Source organism: Leptosomus discolor, chromosome 13, assembly GCF_034619465.1.
Source record: "Leptosomus discolor isolate bLepDis1 chromosome 13, bLepDis1.hap2, whole genome shotgun sequence".
In the NCBI taxonomy this organism is placed as follows: Eukaryota; Metazoa; Chordata; class Aves; order Leptosomiformes; family Leptosomidae; genus Leptosomus; species Leptosomus discolor.
Window position 1 is genome coordinate 18,120,065 of NC_141403.1, and position 25,033 is coordinate 18,145,097.

The window sequence follows — 25,033 nt, forward strand, 5'->3', positions numbered from 1 at the left end:
ACTTTATGGACTCTTAAAATATTCTTTGTTCTTGCTGAAGCACCTTTGTAAACAGAGAAAAAGGCAACTTAAACACAAAAAAAAGAATGAGAAGAAATGCTCAAATTAATACAAGGAAAGATGCCATAATACCGGAATCGGCTGATTCATGGTAGATGATACAGATATAACTGTTGACACATTACAAAAGGGCCAAGTCCAAATAAACTGAGGATTTCCTTTCTTGCCTTTTTTTTTTCTTGGAGATAAAAAAATACGTAAGCTGCACTAAAAAATATTCTCATTTGAATGGCTCTTGACTCCACCTGACAGGAGATCTTGAAGGCATTGAATTCCATCTTGCACCACAGATGGAAAAGTAGACATTTGATTTTATTAATTTTTAACCACTAGTTTAGTGGGCAATGCATTGCTTTTGTATCACTGGTGTTTCTCTAACATCTGTTAACTGTTTGGATTCTTGTACCATGCTATTGTTGCTTGTGAAAGGACTTTTTTCATTATTATTATTTTTTGGACGTCTGAGAATTGTGGGTAAAAGCAGGTGACGTTGACTTTTAGTCTTTTTCAGCATTTTTGAGCAGAACTGGATTTTTAGTTGCACGTAACTTTGCTAAAATGGAAAATTTCATTCCAAGTTGTATATTGGCTACCTTCAGCCTTTATATGGAAAATTTTAGCAAGTATGTTCATCTTTTTATAAGAAGTGAAACTTCATGGTGTGTTTCCATGCTACTGGAGAAAAATCTCGAGCTTTTTTCTCTTAGAAAAATTCTCATGTCCGTTTCAGAGGGGATCTGGGGCAGATGGTCTTCGTTCAGTATGTGTTCTGTTATTCATGTCTAAATTTATTTTATTTCAGCAGAGTTGTTAGCCTTTGAATTAGGTTTAAAAGTTCATATTGAGAATGGATAGACTTTTGCAGGTAAAAGTAACAGCGATGCTGGATTGCATGTGTTTTACCACAAGCTGGAATGAGCAGAGTTTTATTTCCAGTTTCAGTAAGCAGATGCTTCAGACCAGGGCTCGGATCAGGAACTTGGGCACAGGAGAGTGTTTTCGGCCCCAGTCTGATTTTCGTAATCTCCATAGGAGAATTGGGAAATCTTCCATTTTGTTTGCACCCAACAGACAAAGTGTAAAAAGTTCATGAAAATAAAGAGGTGTGGTGGAATTCAGAATTGGAGTTGAGGCTTGGGGAGGAAGAAGCTCTTTGAGTGTCAGGATGGGGTGTGAGACTGAGACCCGTGGTGCTTAAGTCTTGGTTGATAGTAAGTAAAATGATTTGGGGCAGGATGGGGTGAAGGAGACATATGGGACATGAACAAAGGTTGTCCCACATGTGCTGTATCTATTAGGATCTGTTAATTAGAGAAGGATTTGTCTTATTCATTCATCCTGGCATATTTATCCTCATCTCTGAGTGAGTTGTGATTGTTTGCTGACAGAAGCTCATGTCTGTAGGATTTCTGCTTCCTTCCTTCCTGAACTTAGAATGACATGTACTGATGAGAGCTGATGAAACGTCCCCTAGCTGTGTTGTGGCTGTGCTTGTTCTACAGTTCCTATACGGTACCATCAAATCATTTAAATGTAATTTTCACAGGCAGACTTTTTTTTTTTTTTTTTTTTTTTGTAATGACCATCTGGGATATGTGAATCTGATTAGCAGCTACAAGTGTAGCCTATGGAAGCGATGTTTTGAATATGCAAAGAGGTAAAAAATGGAGGGACAGTGCAAAGTCAAGTTTTAACTGTGCTAAAACCCCCTGTATCACGATTCCTAGTCTCCTGGCTTGAGTTTTACATTGTATTGGTGAAAAAAAAAAAAAATACTGTGTCTCTGGGATGCCGTAGAACTAAATAAATGCAATCAAATATGTTATGAAGGCTGCTGTAGAATAATACCATTTAAAAATGGAACCATACTTCTCATCAGGGATTTTGACTAATGAGCAATGGGATAAGATGTGTAGACCCACGAAGAGGAGAAGAAAAGGAACATAATACTGCTGGCAAGGATCAGTCATCATCCTAACTTGCATGAGGCTAGCGAAAACACTCATGCGCTTTCTGAGCCTAAACCACAGCAAAATCTACCCACACCAACGAGGTGAATTAAGGTTGCATGAAAAGCATTGCTTCTAATACTTCCAAATTCGGGGTATTTGCTTTTCAAAACTAAATCTTAGTTTACTGTGTAAATTGTAAGTAAACAATTTAGTGCTTACTCAATGGGAATTATATTTTATTTACCTTATTAACATTGAGAAATAAAAGACAAGGAGGCTTACTAAGCATGCAAAGCTTGTTACTTGTCTAAATCTTACCTTACTGCAGTGACCACAATTTCATCTGTATTCTAGAAAGGCTGTTTTCTAAAACACTTCTAGAAGCTTTGAAGAAAATAATGTCAACCTGAACAATACTGAAACAGAATAGATGTAACAGAAAATTGTACACAAAAAACCCCAAAACATAAAGCTAAGTCAAAAGTGTTTGAAAAGAAGCACTGTCTGCTTCCATTGTGCTCATAACTGTGTTTTTTATCATATTTTAATGGAACACGCATGATAAAGGAGTGATGAACAAGCAGAGGAAGGTTGAGTGTGTCCATTAATTCTTAATATCCTATGAAAATACCTGTCATGTCTGCTAACAAATCCAGTAAGTTTTTCCTGTGGAGAGCCGTGTTAAACACAAACTTACTCAGTGTCTAGAAAAGGGCCCAGAGATGATAGTAGCTTTTTGCAGCCCCAGTCTTCTGTAACAGACCCAAGTTACACCGGGGAGCAGGGGGAGAAGATGGGTGGGTTTAGGGTCATGTGAATGTGTCTATGTTGAGGGAATGTTAATGGTCCTTAGAGAATGTCTCTCCCATTCAGGAGTTTCCTCATACTACTACACTTCTTCACTTATTTCACCTAGCCATGATACTATTTAAAGAAGTAACGACATTTCAAAATTCCTCAGATCAAAAATTAATTCTAACTCTCAGTCATGGCTTTGGGTGTACAATAACCTTGTACGGATTGTCCACACACCCAAATCATACTGCTGTAACAATTCCGTTTAAAGAAAGTAGAGAAACTTCCATCACAAAAAAATGTTTATTTTGGTGTGCATTTTTGTACCGTTTAGTATAAAGTTGACACCAGGTCAATTGTCTGTTTGCTGTTATAATGCAATTTCAGAAGGGGGCGGGGGGGGAGCCCACAAATACCAGGCCCTGAAATGTCATCAGATTTGTCCTAGGGAACGTGACTAGCCAGCCCGGTGGCACCCCCGGCGGAGGGAGCAGGCCCGTGGAGTGGCAGCAGGCATCCTTGAATGAGGTGTGCAGCGGGCTGGACTGGGGCTTTGCGTGCTGCTGCGGGTGCTGGAGTTGCAGCAGTGGGTGAAAAGTCTCTGAGTGAGCTAATGTAGACTTTGCTTAAGAATCATTAACTAAATCCCTGTTTCTTTTCGTGGGAGCTTCAGCTGAGTCACGTGACGGGGTGTACAAGGAGATCGTTACCTATCAGTGCAAACATATGGCAAAGTCTGCCCGTGTTATGACTTATCTCGGGGAGCGCAAGGGGGCTGTGACACTGCAAGCAGAGCCTATTGGTGAGGGAGTTTCTGTATGAGCTTTCTTAAAGAAGTGCTTCCTTTTTAATCACAATACTGCGTGGGAAAGTATACCGAACATTTTTCTCTCAGAGACCAGAAGATTTACATAATTCTGCTTCTATGGAGAGAGAAGACATGCTGATACCACATTCTGTTATGGCTGTAAGCTTTGTATTTACCTGTACTGTGGAAAGTTAGTTTCCTGTTTTCTGAGATGCATTTCTCAGAAAAGGATGGTTTTGAAGATGACTTCAATGGAAGTGGTGTTGCTGCCCACGAAAGGGTTCCTTCTGGAATCTTGGTGAGTTCGACAGTTTTATTGCTAGGTGTGGGTATATAATTTCCTATAGCATAGTTAAAATATATAAAAATTGACTGCCTATATTTAATAGTATAAGGAAGACTTTAATTAGGCGTTCAACAGACTTACTTGGTTTCCCATTTTTGTTCCATATGTGCTCTATGCAGTACTAGGAGCAATCCTAAACCCCAATTAAAATTGTTACTTAGGAGCAAAAATGTTTTTGTTTGCTTGTTTTTGCTGAGTACTGATGCTAGAGCGGTCATTTCCCCCTCCTGATCTTTTCAGGGTACAAAATAGAACCTAGTAACACACTTGCTAAGGGTTTTTTCTGGTTTTGGAAAGCTCCTGCCTCATAAATATATATACATGTAGATATGGGTGAGATCAGATAAATTCAGAGAAACCATTGCTATGCATGCGTTTTATTTTGGTTTTCTACCTAATAATCTCTTGAAATAAATGCAACTTCTTTACTGTTTACATTGTGTGGCATTAGACTGTCTTTTAATCCTCTAAATGTATCTCAAAGTAAATGGGATGTATAAGTATCTACCTTCCTGTAAACTAAGATCTATGTTTAAGTAACTTTTTTTTTTTTTTTTTGCAGTGACAGTTAAAATTCATGTCCTCTAAAGCTGTCCCTCTCTAGAGTGCTCTGTTAGCTTGCCTTTGGGTAACTTGCAGTCTTCTTTTTCTGTGGTTGAACTGGGCATTTGTAGCATTCATGTTCAGAGGGACACACCTGTATAAAAGGTTAAGAATACAAAACCGCAGTTTACCTTTACTAGAGCAGTGCTCCAAATGAGTTTTGGAAAGTTGATGATCTATCATGTAGAACATGGATACCTAGTCTGAGCTGTAGCACTGTTTAATCATTATTGCTGAGAGCTGTTCTATTCCCCATTACTGTAACATGAGGAAGCCAGCCAACATGTGCAGGGTTAACTTTAGTTTAACAGATTTGAGTATTTTATAGATGGAGGCACAGAATTTTATTTTTAATTCTTGAACTTCTAAAATTGATATTTGCTTTTCTTATTTTGTATTTGCTTTTATGCTCTCTCTCTCAAAAAAAAAAAAAAAAAAAAAGAAAAGAAAAAAGGAGTTTCAGTTTTTGCCTTTTGCAGTGTAATGGCTTTTTGCCAGAAAAAAAATCTTTTTTTATGATATAGGCCAGAGTTCCTTTCCTGCATTCCAATTACAGTTGCACTTAGCTTGGTAGTATTAATATATTCAGCTATAAGAATTTTTGCAAACTAGGTAGTATTGCATAAATATTCAAAAAGCAATCTCTCTGGAGCCTCAGAAGTCACAAAAAGTGTTTTTCCACTGTGAGACGTTAGGTAGTGGTAGCCTTTTAATTTGCTATCCCAGAAAAATAAGTATCAGTGAGCTACATTAGCTTTTATGCAGAGTTCTGGCATTTGACTGCATCAGGTAATGTATATACTCTGGATATCAAGATAAATAAAACTTAAAAGCTAAACAGTATTGTGAAATATTGCTGCATTGCCCTTTCTTAGCTTGTCTTTTCCATCAGACTTCTGTGTTGAATTGCAGAACTGGAAGTGACCATGCTTTTTAGGTTCTTGTAGCAGGGCATGAAGGCGTACTGCGCTCTGCTTTCCTCTGCTTTCAGGACAATGACATTAACGAATGTTCACTAAGCATAAAATTAAGAGTGTTATTGAGGAAGTATTTTGTCTTAGCGGTTATTCTGTGATAGGCCTATTTCTATTGCATTTGCGGTATTAACACAATAACATTTTACCCTCTTCCTTTCTATAGTCAGAGTCAGTACTGCTCACTGCAAGTTTTCCAACAATATACGCTAAAACTTAAAGCAAAACAAAGCAAAAAAAAAAAAAAGTAAAATCTCCCAGCTGGAGTTTCACTGACATTTGAGATGTTAAACATCTCGTGTTTCTCAGATATGTAGTGACACTTTATTTCTAGTGCTTTCTGCAGTTGGAACCTTCTTAAATAACATTTGTCTCACAAAGTGAACTGTTACTTTAAAAGCTGAACTACAACCTGATGAGCTATAACATACAGTAGTTTCTGATCTACAGTTTTGTTTACTTACAACGTACAAACCCAATGTTTGCATTAAGACTTGGATCATAAAAAGCTTCTTTCCTTATAGACATTATTTTTAATACTCGGTAGGTTCAAAAGTTCGTAACTCTTTCACATGTAAGAAGTTATTCTGTTTATGTAGGGTCATAAAAGTGGCTGTGAGCTACAGAAGTGTAACTGAAATCTATAAAAGAGGTAGCTTTTGCTACAGAAAAGCAAGAATATATGTAAAATAGGTGAATGTTTCAGTCTTGTGGGGTTTTTCTGGTGATTTTCTGTGATTGGACAAGGTCAGTTAGCCTGTATGTGAGGAAAACTAGATTGTTTATCAGCTGAACACAGTTCTTAGCAGTTGGTGTGAAATACTGATCTCTTAAACAGTTACTTAGATGATAGAGAATTCCCTGCTAATGTCCACTTCTCAAGTCCAGTTCACTGAAATGAAATGTATGGAATGGAGAGTCTATTAAGGACTTCTATTCCTGATTGTGCCAAACATTTATTTTAAAAAATTCAGTCTCCTTGGTGATGTAAAATCAACTTTTCTTTGTAAGCCAATACTATAGATTCCTCTTGGAAGCAGCCAAGGTATAGCCATGAATAATGACTATGCGTTAGGGAATTTTTCCAAAGGTAAAAGTAAAGAATCAAGATTGGCTGTCATTGTAGGGGGAGGCTAATGGCTTAAGCAGTAAAGCAGAGATGTTGCTACCTTCCTGTCTTAGGTTACAGTTCCATGAGGTGCAGCAAATATCTCACTTGTCGAAAGGAAGATATTCAATTCCATGTCTCCGCCTGTTTTTCCTAGCTCTCTGGTGCTGCTGCGTGCCTCATGACTCTCTGGTGTTTGCCATGTTCTTCTCCGTGCCATAATCTAACTTCCTAACCCACTGAAACAAACAACAACAACAAAACTGGGTAGGCTTCTGCCAGCTGTGCCAGTGAGCTAAAATCAGCTTGTTAAGAGGGTCAGATGAGGGAAGGTTGAAGTGAGACCTCCCCATTTTAGCAAGAGTGAGCTATTATTTCATTAGCAAGCAGTCAATTTTGTAGTGTAAATGAAACTACTTAAAGATGCAACTGAGTTTTATTAATTGCTAATGGTGATAGGGAGCCCGTACTGCCAATGTCATTAGTCACTCGGTGCGAGTCTATTCTTTTTGTCTTCAACCACGTTGTACAAAAGCTACGTGAGAAAATTCTCTAGCATGTTACCTAGCCTAGTAATTCTGTGGATAATTTCAAAACAGTTTTAAATCTGTATTGGAAAACCCCCATCTTCCTTTTTAAGTCTTATGGAGAGGAAGGATTTTTTTTTTTTTTCCTTGAAAACCTAAGCATGATTGGGTGATGTGTGTTAGCCTTGAGAAGCCCAGGATGGAGAAAAATACTTCAGTAGCTGCTCTAAGTGTGTCAAAGTAGTTTTAGATCTTCTGCATGTTTACAGTTATATTGGTGCTGTTAGATGCTACAAAAGTAGCTTCCTTTTGATTGAATGCGGTATACCCTGCCATACTGTAAGGAAGACTTTGAAGGCTCAGAACAGAAATGATTGCCTAGTTAATGAAAGCAGTATTAGGAGGAAGAACTCTTGTAGTGCAATACAGTTTTGTTTAGACACATTAAGAAAAATCCAGAGAGTAATAAAAATAGGTTAGCAAGTAGATGAAGAAATTCACTCTAGACTTTTTTTTTTTTGGTAGAAATATTATCCCAAAATAGAATTTTTACAATTTAAGCCCAGTTATATGTTCTCTCAGTGTTGTGTGTTTGGCTTGTTTGTAGTGGCTCTTTGTTCTCCGAAATAATACCCTTAGCTTCAGAGGTATGCAGTTGCTTGGGTATAGTTGAAACAAGCTTGTAGCATGCTTTTGGGTACAGGGCAGGAGAGAGCAGAATGGGAAAGGGTTGCGCTCAAGTTTCCATTAGAGCACCTTCAGTTTTCCCTCCTCTTTCTATTAAAGCTCAGATGTTCTGAGAAATCTTCGGACTTCATTTCTTATTGGCAGTCATAGTTCACGTTGTGTTCTTAGTCTGAAAGACTTGCAGTCATTCGAAATTCATTCATTCACTGAAGTATTTTTAATGGATTAGACAGAATGTTCGATAAGTGATTCTGTGTGTCCTTTGCTTATCTTGTTTGACTATAGCATAGTCTTCTTGCATGCATCTTTCTTTCCTTGTATTCTGCCCTGAATGCCTCACTCTCATCTTGTAAGATTCCTTCAAGTAGATTTCATATTGTTCTTTTTCAATTTTCTGATGTCAGGTGTATGAACAACCACCAAAAAAAATGTAAAAGATTTGTTTTCTCTTGCCTGAAACTTGTGGAAAGTAGTTAGTGGGTAAGATAACTGTGTACACTTAATGCATTGGTTAAGACTTGCTTTTCGCTTATGAAAATGTAGTATTTGGAATTTAGTGTTTATTCTTTAGGTGTAATTTCTGTGGAAATAATGGTTGTTAGCGGGTAAGTCATCTGCTTCTTGTGGACAAGGTCATGTTGCCAGATTCACCTGTTTTCACAGAGCAAACTTCAGCAGCTGTTTTAACTATCGGTACCTACAAGCTTCACTAAACTGTTTAGAGAAGTCTACGTTGTAACTAGGGATGGTACTTGTTGTGGGTTTCCGTCGTCAGAAGTTAATGGAGAGTCTCACTAACTTTGGGTGTCTGACATTACCTGCCACAGGTGGGAGTCTTGCTCTCCTCAGTTTCAGCTTCTGATGATCGATGTCAGTGCTTTTCAAGAAGGGCTTTTACAAGGTCATAATTTTTGTGTTGCAAGAGGTTTTAGTGCTTGTACATGGCAAATAAATTCCCTGGTGGTGTGCTTTCCTGATACAGGAGGAAGACTGGATTTCTTCCATATTGGTTTTCTCCACACTCATTCTCAAACTCCTTTGTCTCCCATTAGATCTTTCGATAGTTTCTTTAAGGTGACTCAGCCGGCTATTTTTAAAATGTAGAGCTCTAAAGGAAGAGTTACACGGAGTACACTCTACATAACTTTTCCTGACTTACAAGATTTTTTTGCATCCTTGTGTACGGTTATTCTCCATTTTCAATAGAGGATCAGTTCTATTAGATAGTCTTCAGAGAATGAATTTGTCTTTTTGGCTTACCTGAGTAATTAAGCGTCACTTGAATCTAGGCTTTGGGGCTTAAAAATGGCATGCTTCAAAATTTACTTTAAAATATTTAAATAGTCATAGGTTCAAGTTAATAAGCTATTAAGAATAGGTTTTGTAACTCTGGAGAGTGTTAGTAGTGTAAGAATTGGCTTGAAAATCTGTTGACTCTTGAAGTCATTTATGTAAAGCTTGTTAGAAAAATCAGAATAATTGATAAGTAACATTGCACATCTATTTAGATGTTTTTAAAAAAAACTTATTTAAAACCCCTTTTGGTTTTAAAGTTTATTAACTTTTTTTTTCTTCTTCTCCCTTAGTCTCAGACTATGAACTACGTAGGACAACTTGCAGGACAAGTCCTGGTTACTGTGAAGGAGCTGTACAAAGGCATTAACCAGGCCACCCTTTCAGGATGCATCGATGTCATTGTGGTCCGGCAACAGGATGGTACATACCAGTGTTCTCCTTTTCACGTCCGATTTGGGAAGCTTGGCGTGTTGCGCTCAAAAGAAAAAGTGGTAAGTTCCGAAAGTGGGCCAAACCAAAGTTTTGAATACCAATGCATTCCCTTTCCCCCCAGCCCCCCACGTACCCAGTTAGCAGGCTGATGTAGTACAGAGCAGTTTCTCATATGTGCTGTACAGAGTGATAGTTTTGGAATGAAAACAGAACTTCCTGTGGTAATCAAAGGGCTCTGCAAAAAAATACCGTGAAAGGAAAGGTTTGACAGCTCTTGAGCTATGCAAAAGAAAAATACAGACAGACAGGCTTCACAGTCTTAAAATGTTTACGTGGCTATTTATTTACTTATTTAAGTGTGTGGGAAAGAAATGCTTAATGCCATTTAACTGCTCCCTGTTGTTGTAAGCAACTATTTTTGGAATGTCTGGAGGACAAATAGAACATGTCTTAATATTTATGATAGGTTACCAGCCCTTACTTTGTGTTAGCTCTGTTTAAAGCTGATATGCAGTAGAAAATGCCACTATTAATGTCCACAAGCAAATAAAAACTGGGACCGAAGCTTCATTCCTGTGTGGGCGTATTTGAAAGAGAACCTGGTACAATTTCCTGTCCAGCCAGTCTGAGGCTGTGGTGCTACCTGAGCAGTTTGTCCTGCCATCCCCTTTCCGTAGGCTTTAGTAATCAAGCCTAGGGATTGGGTTGTAAATGTGGCTGAAAAATGGACCTGTTGTGGGGGGACTTTACGTTACTGTCAGTAGGGAGTTCTGTGTCTGGCAAGCTTGCCTGTGGGTGTGCTACCAAAGGTTGGATTGATTTAAACAGATCCTAAACCCTCAGGATTATATGCTGCTTTTCTAAGTGAGAGGACACTGCAGGAAACGTACCCCCATCTTTATATTTTGGTTGTAAAAGGAGAATAAAGTGCAACTACAGCAGTTACGTTAGGGCATTTTTTTGTTAAGGGTCCGTACTGAGAGTTACATGGATTGACGTTGTAAGTTTTTCGTAGCAATGCAGGCTAGCAGCAGTTTGCTTATTTCATTTTTTTGTTTTCATTTACCTCTTGCTAGTGGTTTTCTCAATGAGCATGCTGATGACAAAACATTGATTTTTCCTAAACAATTCTGCGACAGATTATATTCCAGTTTTTCAGCATGATACAAGAGAGGTGGTATAGCTGTGCTTTTTCTAATGTCTAAGCAAGGGAGATACACTTACAACAGGAGTGATCTGAAACTTGAGCTTACTAAATATCTTTAATTACACTTCTGAGACAACCAAATTTGAGATGATTTCAGCTTCTGGGTACCTCTAAAAAGCAGTTGAATAGTAGAAAGATCTACTCCTGGTACCTGCTGTACTAAGCTGTCATCGTAGTTCTCAGCTATTGCTTGAGTGGATGGCTGCTGCTTCTTGCTGCCTTCGTCCTTGGAGCTGCTATTCTGCACTGGAGTGTTCTCTCAATAGTCAATTGAATGTTTATTACTGCGTCATGTACGTGTTTTTCTCTGGCATGTTATGAGGCTGAGATTAATTGGTAGTTTCAAGATGCATGGGAACACAAAATACACATATCTGTGCTTCAGCTCTATGCTTAAGATGTATACTGATGTCTTCAGAAACCAGCGTGAGGTATAGGTACTAAAATTAGGGAAGTTTGTCTGTCTGAATTAGCCTAAAGAAAAGGTTGAAAAAAAAGACACTAAAGTTGATTTTTTTTTAAAAACCCCTCGTGTTACTGAATTGGAAATTCAAGAAAATATTTTAAGAATAAACTGTGTTCAGTAGTGAAATAAATATGACTTTCAGATCAAAACCATTCAGTTCTTGTGGGGAAAAATAAAAGCTGTTATCTTAAGGATTTGGGTATAGTACCCATGCATGTTTGGTTATCTACTTGCATCGTCTCCTATGACTGCGTTTCCTTGGCTAATGGGTTTATTCTCATAAATGGGCAAATAACAGAGTGTATTAGAATACATGGATATTGTTGTAGCACTGTGGTGGTGGGTTTTTTTTTCTTGGCCAGTCCATATACTAATCTTAAAATTAGTCCTCTTTCCTTTTTGACTTCTTATATCATGATAACTAGCTATGAGTATTCATATCACAATACTGGTTGTAATTTTTTCTTTTTGTATTGGAAGGAAACTAGAACTTGAGTAATGTACACATTGGGTATCTCATAGCAATTACAGTATTTAGCTTGGTTTTCTTCATATAAACTTGAACAGTCTCAATCCTTCTTCCAGGAAAAAAAGACTAGATCAATCATGATTATTTATGCTTCTAGGTCTCCAAATTGGTTGTGTAAGATTTGGTCTTCAGGTGTTTTTTATTTTTTTCCAATTTTTCTTGTAGGTGTTAGGCTCTCTGCTAGGATTGTGGTGCATTTTGCAGGTTGACAAAAGAGAGACTGTTATTATAACAGACTTCTTTCAAAAAGCAGAGGGAGGAGAGAGAGACAGGATTATACAATGGAACAAAGTTTGCTGTCAGAGCTAAGTGGGCTTTGAGGTCAGTGCTTTCCCCTGTGATGAATTATTTACATTAAATTGTCTCTTTCTGCAGATTGATATAGAAATTAATGGTGATGCTGTTGATCTTCATATGAAACTGGGTGACAATGGAGAAGCTTTCTTTGTACAAGAAACTGAGGAGGAAAATGTAAGGGCTTTGTGCTTCATGATGGCTACAATGCAGTACTAAGAGTAATGTGTTAAAAATGCTTACTATATAACAGAGTAATGTGTTAAAGTGTGTGTTTAATATCGTGTCAATATTGTAACTTCTAAGAAAGCTAGATTTTCTGTGACTGAATCTTAATACCACTGTCACATGCTGTCGAGTTGCTTGGTGCTTTGTACAATTCTGCTACCACTGATTATAAAGTAACTAATTCTTTTTCTTTTTTAGAGCATTATTTGAAAGAGTTGTTGATATTTTTTTTGCTTTGTTTTAGTATATTCATTCTTGTACTCTGCAGTTATACAGATTGCAATGCCTTATAATAATTTTTGTCTTAAGTTCTTACAGCTTGTGCTACTGACCTCTGTACTAATAAAGGTTGTCTATTTTTTCCCGAGAACTTATTGCAGCTGGAAGCTAATGAGCCTCTGAAAAACAGGATTAATGGTTCATTTTTAGTCTGTTTTCCTAAGGATGTGGGACCTATGTAATCACAATATTTGTCAGTCATGAGGTTTGGTTTTGATCACTTTTGAATATTGGCATTTTTCAGCAAAACAGAAGAAGTTTTAAATACAAAGTTCCAAAAGGTTTAATGAAAATAGTCAGTCAGAGGAAAAAAATTTTTCTCAGTGAAGTAAAAGATGAAGTGTTAATTTCCTGTTGTTATTACGAATTGGAGTCTTTCAAGGAGATGAGCTTGATCCACTTTTTAGTGTAGGGTGCCACTTGTTTACTGTGAGGGATTGGACGAAGCTGTCATTTTGAAAGGAGTTAAGTATAATCTAAAGTGGAAGGAGAACATAAGCATTAAGACCCTAAATGATAACTTGAGGCAGGGGTTCATAACACTGAAGAGAAAGGAAGGTTGGGTTCTGTTGTAGCATACAGCATGATTAAAATCAAAATTGAAAGCAGTTTTTTATAGATGTAGGCTGTGTCAGCCATTAATGGGAACTGATTGGTCTTAAGACTTTCAGAAAGCAAGGGTGCTAACCACTACCTTTGTCCCCAGTACAGTGTTTTAAAGGAGCTATTGCACTTGCCTAGTGTATTTTAATTTATAACGAGAGGGTGTTATCTGTGTATAATGTGTTCTGTAAAGCTGGTAGTTCATGCTGAAACTACAGATTGAGTTAGCTACAAAGCAGAGGACCGAGTTGGCTTTTAGACATCTTTTTTTTCAGTATTTCTGCTACTGATCAGCGTGTGCTTGTGGTCACCTCTTGAAGCTATGCTTAAGGTATAAACAATACACCTCTCGTCAAGTTCTCGATGGATTCAGAAAGGTTCTTTCAAGTGGTCGGTCTTCACTGTTTTCACATCTTGACATTCAGAAGTAACACCACACACCTCATATCATGTAAATCAGGACTATCATAATGTAACTTTCAGGCATGATTTTTCAGCCAGTTTTCACAGAAGTATAGAATGGTTTGGGTTGGAAGGGACCTTAAAGATTGTCTAGTTCCCAACCCCCTGCCATGGGCAGGGACACCTTCCACGAGACCAGGTTGCTCCAAGCCCCATCCAGCCTGGCCTTGAGCACTGCTAGGGAGAGGGTCTCACCACCCTCACAGTGAAGAATTTCTTCCTAATACCTTATCTCAGTCTCCCCTCTTTCAGTTTAAAACTGTTACCCGTCGTCCTATCACTACTCCCCCGATCAAGAGTCCCTCCCCACCTTTCCTGCAGGCCCCCTTTGAGTACTGGAAGGCTGCTATGAGGCCTCCCCGGAGCCTTCTCTTCCCTATGAGAACAACATGACACAGGAATAGCTTACCTGGAGAAGTAGTAGACTGTCCCTCACTGGGAATACTCAACCTTTGGCTTAACAAGGGCCTGGATAACCTAACCTGAGGCCCTACTTACAACAGAAGATTTGACCAGGTGATCTCCAGATGTCCCTTCCATGCCTTTCTCTGAATCTATTTTAAAATAAATAGACAGCAGTGGATTTAATTAGCCTGTTTTTCTTAACACATTTACTAAGCATGGATAGAACTGGTGTGCTCAAGGGCAGATAATTTCAAAAATATTCCATTGACTGGGTACTTGTTTTGCTAGCACAATCAATTGTTTAGTCTGAAACTGTAAGAATACGAACATTCATTTTTCTGAACTTTTTGTAATCCCTCTGGTGAACTTGGTTCCTTTCTGGATATCAGCTTCATACACTAGGCTATTGTATGGTTTTGTGTCTAAATATAGATGCAAGGATTAATCTGTATCCAACAACTATCCTGTATGCACAAAACAAAGTAAAAAAAAAAAAATAGCCTGTTCTTTTTTCTTTTTTTATTCCTTAGGAAAAGGTTCCTGCATATTTGGCAACATCTCCAATACCCACTGAAGACCAGTTTTTTAAAGACGCTGACAATCATTTGAAATCAGGTGAAAATGAGAGGACATGTACAAACTCAGAAATTCCACACTCTGTGGAAACAGAGACTGTATTCACCCCAGGTTCTGTGAAAAAGAAAAAAAGAAGAAGAAAGAAATACAAACAAGATAGCAGGAAGGAAGATCAGATCTCCTCTACTGGGGCAGAAGAGATTTTTGAAATGGAAATAAGCTCAGATGATGAAAAAAGTGTTCAGCCCCTAAGGTAAATGGATCAAATACTTGTTGACTGCTTTCACTGTTTTTGCTGAGCATTTAAAAGGTGGCTTGTACCTTTCCTCTATGCAAGTAATCTGTAAGTTTCAATAGGCTCTGAATAGGTTTTTCCTCAAACAAACAAACAGAACTCCAAACCATTATCTTGCACATCTTTTCAGAATCATTCAAGTTGGGTCAGTTTGTTATGAACATGAGATCCAATTAAGCCTGTGCTGGTAAAGAAGTGTTGTCATGAGCTGTGCTGTGACTGAGAAGTTCCAGTGTAATATCTCTGATGAGGCAGAGTGGTCTTCTGTGTGTTTAGTAACCTCTACAAACTGCTGTGTGGAGTGCCTGTAGTACACCACATCTGAACTTGACTTCTCTGTAACTCGAAGTTTACTTTGGTAACTGAAAGCTACGTAAACGAATGCTCCTTCACGTTAGTATAAGAGAATTCTTTACATTTGTGTAGTCATAAAGGATGGGGAAAAAAAATCAGTCCTGTATTTTGAAGTGGATAAACTGTTAGTAAAGTGGAGCTTGTGGTAAAGTGGTAGCGCATAGTAATAGGCTGAAGAAGCTTATGTGAGTGATAGGAAAGATTATAGTAATAGAAGGCGGCTATCAAGCATCTAAATGCTTAACATCCAGGAAAGGCCTGCTCACCAGTTTTGTGTGGAAGTTTCTGAGAGTGCGTAACAAAAGAAGTGGACCTAGTTTTAGACAAAGCTGCTTTCTTTATTGGACAGCATTACTGTTAAATGTAGTACTGCCTAAATAAATTCAAGATCCAGTCTGGGAAAAGGAAGAATGTTTTGGTGTGAGAGAATAAAACATAACTAAAATAACTGCTTCAGTATGGGCCTTCAAGGGAGCATCCAATTTAATGAGTACCAGTCAGAAAGGTTAGTGCAACAGAAAAACATGAATCTAACTGTTATCACACCTATGACCAATAAAACACAGCAAACAAAATTTGGATTTTGAAATGTTTTCTAGAATGTCTGTGGCTTCCTTAGTTCATTTGCCTTATTTTTTCACTGTCATATTTATGTCAATGAGTTGACATTTAGATATTCACTGCTTTGTTTAAGTATGAGAACTGGCATTTTGTTTGGCTTGAGGTTTTTCCTTTTTTCCTTTTTTTCTAGTTTAAGAAAAGCAAGATCTTTGTTCAGTCTTCAGTGTGAGAGTATTAAGACAACAATAACTTGTCATAGTGAAACCGTCAAAAATAAAAATAACATCAAGTACGGGAAGAATATAACTCATGAATTGTTTATTCTTTATTTAATAAATTATTATAAATGTATGAAGAGTTTAGGAATGTCACACCAATAATGGCTGTTTTCATCCAGTGTTTAGAATTTGAATTGCTGTTCTAGCAATTATCTTGATTTGACTAGGGATGAATAACAAATTGTAGGTTTGACTGAAAGGTCAAATGTTTACTCACAGCTGAACAGACCACGGTGTTTCCATAAAGGTTACTCTGGTTTTATTTTTTGTACCCTTTAGAATGAAAGATTGAAAAAGCTTTTTATTTGTAAACCACTTTTTTTTTACATGTATGTAAACAAAACCAGCAGTAGAAATGCATTCTCAGTCAGAGAAGAGTGTTACAATGTGAAAGGAAGAAGATTTTGTGAAAGAATGCTGTTTTCTTGTGAATAGCAAGGAAATGTAGGACCAAAAAAATACATTGTAGTAATGGAAGCCCAGAGACAGCAGGTTTGTGGCCGTGTATCTCGTGGTGGAGTTCAGATACAGTCGTTCCAGCGGCCTACCAAGGCAGGGAATAAAAGGCCTTACACTAGGCATACACTGATTTCATCCCAGCTAAAGATACGGTTGTGAAAAAATGTTCATAAGCTTTCTTTTCACATCATGTGGGACTGCGAGGTGATAGCATCAGGTATGTTTTGGTTTGGGGTTGGTTTGGGTTTGTTTTAGTTATAAATGTGTGGCTCTGAAAAAGAAGAAAAGAAAAAAGGAATAGAAACTTAACTGTTACTAGACATAGCTTCGGATTTCAAAGTGAAACTGGGAAAGGAAAAGGGAGGCTGATGTTCCAAGAGGAAGGTCAAGAATTCGGCCACAGGTACCAGTATGCAGCGGCTTATCTAGTTCTATTTTTGTAAAGTGGAAAACAAGCTGTTTCCTGTTCCTTGGAAAGATCCGTTTCCAAGTGTTTATGCAACTTTTTTAGTAATATGTCCTTTGTCTTTTCTAGCTATGATTTAGATGTGTTAGTAGTGCTTGACTTACCTAAAATAATACCGGCGGTCTGAGAATACAGTGTACAACTGTGTGTACAACTCAGAAGGAGAGGGCATTATTTCTCCAGTACTAAGGGTGTTAAAGAGTTAAAGTAGTTCTCTGTCTCTGAAATCTTAATATATTTATTTAGACCATGTATAGAGTGGATAAGGATGGGAAGAAGTGGTAGCACTGTTTATAAGTTTTTGCAAAATAAATAGCTTAGAATTGATAGTGCAACTCGGAGTTGTAAGTTGATGCATATTAATTTTCCCTCTCTTTTTCAATAAATTTTGACTGCGTTTAGATTTTTAACCTTCACATTTATCCACTTATGGATGAAATTTGATTTTTTTGATGCTTCATATTAACTCATTTGGTTGCCAGTTCCCAGTGAGTAAAGCCCGTTCAGTACCACCTGTGTGACATCTTGCCCCCCTCTGAAGCTGTGATGTTGAGGACCTCTCCGTAATAATTTTTTTTTATGCATTTACTTAATTGTTCAATAATACCTTTTCCCTCTTTTGGAGATACTTAGCACTGCATGCAGACAAAGATAGCATGAAACATTTTTCTCTCAGTTAGCTTGGTTTATGAGTACAAAGGACGTACAGTCTCTGCAGCTCTCATCTCAAGTCAAGCTGTCATCATCCAGTTCCATAAGAATACTGCTGGTGGATAAGAAGTGGAGCTATTAAGACATTTTTAGCGTTCTGTATTTAACATAGTCTAGACTGTTGTGCAAGTGAAGTAGATCACGAACTGCTTAGGGTCTAATGGGCTGTACTGAGTAAGCGTGTGAGTTACGAATATTTATGTAGTTTAATAGATAATGTTAAGATATTTTCTTTTCTCCATCCATTCGAGAAATTGGCGTTAGCATTCCAAACAGAGTCCAGTGCAACTGTGCTGGTAATGGGAGGAAAATAATTTTTCTTTTTTCTTTCATAATAATGGCTTAAAATAATTTATATTGCATTTTACACTCAAATTCCAGGCTTATCTTCCTTGTATTCTATCAACTGTATAGCCATGATGTCCATGATCAAACCTCAAAACAAGGTAGTTGTCTCCTGAGAATAGCTATTTATTCAATTAAATTCAGAAAGCTGTAAAAAGATCTGAAGTACTTATGACAGTGATATTTAAAAGGGACTTCTGTGTAAAATACAGTGCGTGCCTGCCCAATGGGTCTTACTGTTTATTGGGGTTTTGTAGATGTGAGGGTTTTTTTTTGTTACAGATATTGATAGACTTGGCAGTGCAAAACAAACTCCACTGTTCAGAAAAGTACGGTACTTATAGCTACCTGTTGTAGTTCATGTTAATTTGTAAACTCTTGGGTAAATTTTGAGGCTAGTACCCCTGTTACCTTTAATTTGTGAAATGTGCAGTTGTAAAGTGCATTGTCAAAACTACCTTTTTTGTTTAACTTTTGCAGTACTTTTAAGGTTTACGTAGTAAAGGTGGTGTGTAAATCTTTATGGTCATCTTTGGGTTTTGGTAATATTAGCTGGCGGTATAGACTAATACCATTTATGCTATTGTGACTTCTTTGGTATTTACTTACTATGTGTCAAGAATAGTAGATTTTGAAACTTGGAATATTTTCAAGTATTAATAATAGTTTTTATATACATTTTAGGTTATATAAAGGTGTGTTGCAAAAATGTATTCTTTAAGCTATGCACTCCTTCCTTTTGATCTCAGATTTTTAATAACATAACAATAATGTTTCCAACTGAATTAGTAATACAGGTGTCTTATAGATGATTTAATGTCTCTTCTGTCTCCGCAGAGGATCCTCAAATTCATCACCAAAGGGTGAAGAACACAAAGAATCTTTGATTTATCACTCGAAGGATCATTACCCCTTATCTGATGGAGACTGGTCCCCTCTGGAGAAGTAAGTCACTTTGTAATGTCATCATATCTATAATGATGAATAATGATGATCTGTAAAACTATCAAGCATGCCTAACTTTTGTGATATCAAATGCAGCATTTGATACGTGCTTGGAACTTTGGGAGCTTTCCTCTCTCCTGTATGTATTAAACAAAATTTGTGTGTTGTTGCCCCCACCCCGCCCATGAAAAAAACCCTTTCTTATTAACATTCACTATTAAAGAAAGAAAATATAGTTACTAAGGTTTCCTTAGGTTGAGAGGGGTGTGGAAAATGAGTGTGTTCCCTGTGATTCACCCTAGCATAAACAACACTTTATATGCTGTAAAGCAGAAGTATTGAGTGTGTAAGCTAGATTTTGCCAGGTGAAGTAATGGAAATTACTTGAGATAAAGCTAGGTCTTAAACTTGAGTCATATTCCACTTGAGGACACAGGATTTGCTAGTTACTGCAGTTCTGGTACCTGTGGTTACCCAGAGATACTGGAAACAGTACTGGCTGATTGCAGATTCCTACAAATAGCATAATATAGCTCACCAGTCTGTTTCCAGTTACAGTGACTAGGGCACTTCTGTGTATGCATTCAAGCTCTTCAGTTTCTGATGTGCATGCTATTATATTCTTCTTGCATTCAGTTTCTAGATTTTTTTCAAGGCTCACCCTTTGGATTTCACCGCTCTTAACATCAATCCCTGTTGGCATAAGAAAGCATTCTGCTCATATGTGATAGTACTTGAGGTAAATGTCGTACTTTTCCTGAACACTGGACGTAGGGAAGGGCACATATGTGGTGTATAGGAAGCCGAGCAGTATCTTGATTCATCTTAACTCTTTGGTGAGTGTCTAGTTCTACTGCTTTCCAGTTTGACTGGGGAATCTGCCTCATAGCGAGTACTTTCACAGTGTCAGTGAGGATTACTGCTCAGCCTTGGGTGATATCCGTTATTCCATGTTAGCTGCTCAGTGCACAGGTGCCTGTTCTTCTGTATCAATAGATGGTAGTGCAGAAGAGATTAAGCTTCAGAAAATACTTCTTGAAGTGCATATAATGTCTCTCCTTTGGGTGTTTCCAGGGCTGTGGCCTCAGTAGAGTCTGAATGTACCGCCCCACGCTTGGTGCCTGCTAATTCCCCCAGTGCATAGCTTGTTAATGAACAGAAGCAGTTGGACAGGAAATCCCATTATCGTTCCTTTTTATGTTTTGGGCTGGCAACCACATCCTCAATTGTACTTGATGAGATGTAGTCTTTCCCACAGGTTTGTGGTTTGTGACTGAAAAGCAGTCACAGTGTTTGACCCTGAGGATTGGCATGGTGGTGTATGGATTACAGCACCTAGATAATTGTGCATAGAGACCGACACTCCTTTTCAGTTCATAAAACTCTAGCTAACATAGCCTAGCAGGCTATAACTGGGAGGTATGATTCATGCCTCTCTTCTTGTTTACATATTTAGGGAATAGTCTGCCCTAATAACTAGTTTGTGCATCCTGTGAGATACTTAGGCTCTTTCCAGTGTTGGGGCTTTTTTAACAAGGAGCTATCCAGTACAGATTGCAGTGGAACAGAGAAATTGGTAATTTTCCTTGCCCTCCTTGGGAGGGCGGCTGGCTGGGAGATTGTCTCTCACATGAGCCATCTAGAAGAAGAGAAACTTTTCATGAAACTATTTCTCCTAAGCCACCAAAGAAAGTTTCTATAACTTAGCCGTTGTACAGTGAAAGAGAAATGGGAGGCTTTAATAACCTCTTTTATGGATACCTGCAAAGGCTAACTGTTTTGTAGTTGAGGCTGATCATCCTCTTCTTCAGAACCCTTGCAGGGAGCTAAGGGAAGATAATAGCCTAAGTCTTTTCAATGAGGACACTTCTGCTTGTCCTACTCACTAGAATAAAACCAAAAAGCATAACCATTAACTATTTGATACCTGATGCCATCAGTGTTCGTCCTCTTTTGACAAAATGTTAGCATGAATAGGTACATGTTACAAGCATGGACCTTTTGACTAAAGACTTTTCTCCCTGACAGTGATAATGGAAAACTTATACTTTGGGGGAAGTGGAACAGGCTTAGGTTCTCAAAGCCCTGAAGCATTCGGTGTTTTGCAAGTACCACTGAATATTAAGAATTAGGCTTAGAAACCTGGCTTCCAGTTGACTTGCAATACAGACAGAACAAATTGTTTGGCACATAGGGAAAATGAGTTCATATTGCTCATGAAAACAAATATGTACATATATTTTCATCAGTGTGTTACTTTAAATAAGCCCTTCTAACAGTACAGAAAAGTGGAATTTCTGAAGGAAATTGTTAAAGGAGACCTGAGGAGGTGGGATGCACATCTAAGCGGTTTCCTTTTTATATCCCTGGGTGATGAAGGCTTGAAGTTGGTAGTGTGATGTGTCACCACTGTAGACCTGTTCACATGTCCTGCTGTCTTGGATTTTGTGATGCCCCTCAGAGTAATACGAGGGGTTCTTTCTGTCTGGATTGTGATCTGATCTGTGTACTGTGTATTTTTACAGTCTGGATTGTGATCAGTTTAGTCTTACAAGATATTGGAAAACCCTGACTCCACAAACATCCAAAAAGTTTCAAAGATGATACTGCATTAAACAACTAATTCTTGCAGGAATCATGTAAGGAAGAAAAAAGAAATCTATAAATTAAGTACCTGTAGGAGTTACTATAATATTTTCAGTATTAAATCAAAGAACAGGCCAGGTTAGAAGGGACCTCAAAAGATGATCTGGTCCAACCTTTCATGGGAAGGGGAGCCTAAATGAGATTGTGTACCACGCTGTCCAGTCACAAATTGAACACCTCTTGCGATGGGGACCATGTCCCTGGGAAGGTTGTTCCAGTGAATGATCATTTTCACTGTAAAAAATTTCTTTCTTGTATCAAGATGAAACCTTTTCCAGTGCAACAAGTGCAAAGTCCTGCACCCGGGACGTCATAACCAAAGAGCCCAGCACAGGCCGGGGTCTGTGTGGCTGGGCAGCAGCCTTGCTGAAAGGGACCCAGGCGTCCTGGTGGACGACAAGCCAAGTGAGAGTCAGCAGAGCACCGCTGCAGCAGAGGCAAATCAGATCCTGGGCTGCATCCACCAGGGCATTACTAGCAGAGACGGAGATGTGATCAACCCACTCAGTGCTGGTCAGGCCACACCTGGAGTGCTGTGTCCAGTTCTGGTGCCCACAATTCAATTTCAAATGTTGAGGTTTATATATATATATAAAAAACCCAAACAAACCAATGACAAACTAAAATACGCTGTGAATGTCAGTGTGTAAGAAGAGCAGCATTACTAAAATAGGCAATATAATTGCCCTGTTCAAGAAAGGATAGTCTTGGACCTGTCCCAACAGTAAATGCTACTTCAAACCTACTTGTGTTTCCTTCATTCCCTAAGATCATATGAGCAAAATGATTTTGGAAACATACCTTTCTAGCATTTTGTAGAGTGAGTTCTTCTGGCTTAAAAGTAGTCTTGGCTAAAGTAAATTTCAGATGTCTGTTCTAATTTAAGGATAATAACCACTGTAGCAAAAATAGGATGGAACTTTAAAAAGTCCTGTAGTCCAAACACAACTGAAGGAAGTTTTCAAGTAATCTCCCGTCCCTCTCCTAAGTTACCACGTTAATGTTGTTTTCCCTGCATCGGGAATTGGTTTTGTTTGGTGCAGTTGTGAGTTAGGTTTGCAGGACTTCTATTACTTGAGTCTTGGCATAGCAACCTTAAATGCTATGTTTTTACAGATAAAAGGAACTTAAAGCTAATTTTTGGTCTTATTTTTAGTTAAAACTTTGTTTGTTTGTTCTGTTTTGTTTGAAAAATGGAACATGGGCTGAGGGGAGAGCTACACCTATACTGCAGATACAGTGGAGGAATCTGTTTAGGGTGATCACTATGTAAGTCCTTTAATGTGATTTTGGTTTTAACCTAATTTCTCACTGTCTGAAAACCCTGCTGGGCTTCTTGCCATGTTGCCGAATAATTGAAGCTCTGTTAAGCTGTAGAAAACTCTACCAACAGTAGCTGCACAACAAATGCATTTTAAATACTGTAGCTTGCTTTTTTTTTTTTTGTTTGTTCTTATTGATTTGCTAGCCCTTTCTCTGAGACAGTCTGCCCTAAAAGTGATTCAGAACTAGAAGTTAAACCTGCTGAGAGCTTGCTCAGATCTGAATCTCACATGGAATGGACGTGGGGAGGATTCCCAGAATCAACCAAGGTAAATTTATTTATTGTCTCTAACTTTGTGAACTGAGTTTTGGCATATCTGAAGTTGTGTCCTAAAGCAGGATTGGAAATCTGCTGCTGGTCCTGCAGGATCATTCAGCTGGAATAGGAATGTAGCACCCCCTTGTGGCTGGCAGATAGTTGAATTTGTTGAGTTTGAAAACTGGTCGGCAAAGTAATTCCAGAAAACTTAGCAGTAAAAATCTGAAATGTTTGAATTTTTAGTTAGAAGTTGAAGAAAGCAACTCTAGAAGTTAATTTCCTTTATTTTAGGCTAAGTTCTAGTTCATTCCAGAGAAATTGTAGCCTTGACAGAGTAAATTTGGTATCTAACAGCAGAGCTGGTGACAGAACCCCAGTATGTCCACATTTATGTTTTTTTCTTGCCATGGTTTGGTCAAGTCAGAACTCCCTCTATGTCAGATTCTTTGCTGAACTTGCAAATTAGCTAGTGTGAAGCTTCTGTTGCAGGGAACTTTGCTAATCAGGTGGGACATGTTCTATGTTGCTAAAATACGTTTGAATTCTTACCCGGTTTACTTGTGACCAGGAACTGTACCACGAATACAAGTTTAATGTTTAGACCAGAATAAAACACATATGTGAAGTGAAAGGATTGACTAGAGTTTTGTTTTTCAGATAAGCAAGAAAGAGAAATTGGAACATCCCAGAACAGCTACCATTACTCCATCAGAGAAGACTCATTTTAGGGTCATCCTCAGCTCTGATGAAGTTGAAGATGATGATGATGTGAAAGATTCTGTCTGTACCGTACTGAAACCTGAGCCAAGAACTCATCCTCTGCTTAAGCAGATGGATGTTAAAGATTCTCTTGCTTCTGCAATTATAGAACCGCAGGATCCGTTGCCATTAGATGCTGATCATCATTCCAGACTGTTGGCGGACCCTTTACCCGAAGCAAAGCCAACAGCAAAAATAGACTCTCCTTCAAAAAAGAAAGGTATATAATAAAGCTGTCGGTTCTTTGTTTCAGTGTGATCTACCAAATTTGAGGCCATAGTGGAAAAAGTATAAATGTGCCTTTTCAGTTTCTCGTATTTAAAGTCTTGTCTGACTAAAACTATGATGAAACTCTCGGGTTTATAAATGCTACAAGTAACTGCAAATCTTCCACAATTATGTTTGTATTTAGGGTGTTTGGATAACTTTATCTTAGTAATCATGTTAAAATTAACAGGGGTGCACAAGCGAAGTCACCACCAGGGGCCTGACGGTATTTACTTGGAGGACCTAAAGGCTTTGGAACCTGAAGTTGCAGCCCTCTACTTTCCCAAAAGGTAATTCTGAATTAAGGTTCCGTGGATCTAGGGTTATACTGCAGTTGCACTGTGTGAGTTATTACATGTATAATTTAGGGGTTTGTGCGCCAGTTCTGATAAAAAGAATTGGACTCCAGGTTTCTAGGCTTTTGTGGAGCAGTGGGTACTGCTGTCATTGTGAAAATCTGTTTTGGTTTGCCAAGAAACACGTTGAAAGATCCCATGGGAGGTCATTGCTGAAAGTTTTCATCTTTGTGGAACCTGTATGTTCTGCAGATATGGGGGTGGGGGGGTGTGCCGAAGTTTAAGCTGCACACTCCTTTTGCAGCAGCACTCTGTGTTGCTCTGTTGCTAGCTCTAGGTAAGCACGCAGCAGTTTGGGTTTTTTGCATAACCTGTACATCCCTCCCAGCTTTTTCTTTTAATATCAAAAACGACCAACAAAAGATCCCCCTT

The 25,033-nt window shown here is 38.2% G+C and overlaps 1 protein-coding gene across 5 annotated transcripts in view; it reads left to right on the forward strand.

Moving 5' to 3' along the window:
- The window catches only part of LPIN2 (lipin 2), a 44,758-nt gene that overhangs the window by 4,771 nt on the left and 14,954 nt on the right, over positions 1-25,033 (forward strand). For 4 of the 5 annotated variants that reach the window (XR_015183869.1, XM_009949978.2, XM_086472714.1 and 1 more), the window contains exons 1-8: positions 3,592-3,913; positions 9,447-9,647; positions 12,166-12,261; positions 14,592-14,890; positions 18,944-19,051; positions 23,166-23,289; positions 23,937-24,258; positions 24,496-24,595. Coding sequence is in view for 4 of the 5 variants with exons in the window: in XM_009949978.2 (XP_009948280.1) it covers positions 3,827-3,913; positions 9,447-9,647; positions 12,166-12,261; positions 14,592-14,890; positions 18,944-19,051; positions 23,166-23,289; positions 23,937-24,258; positions 24,496-24,595 (1,337 nt within the window). In the remaining variant the exon portion in view is untranslated. Of the gene's footprint in view, positions 1-3,591; positions 3,914-9,446; positions 9,648-12,165; positions 12,262-14,591; positions 14,891-18,943; positions 19,052-23,165; positions 23,290-23,936; positions 24,259-24,495; positions 24,596-25,033 lie in introns of those variants that run through there. The other variant, XM_086472716.1, reaches the window with a different exon arrangement.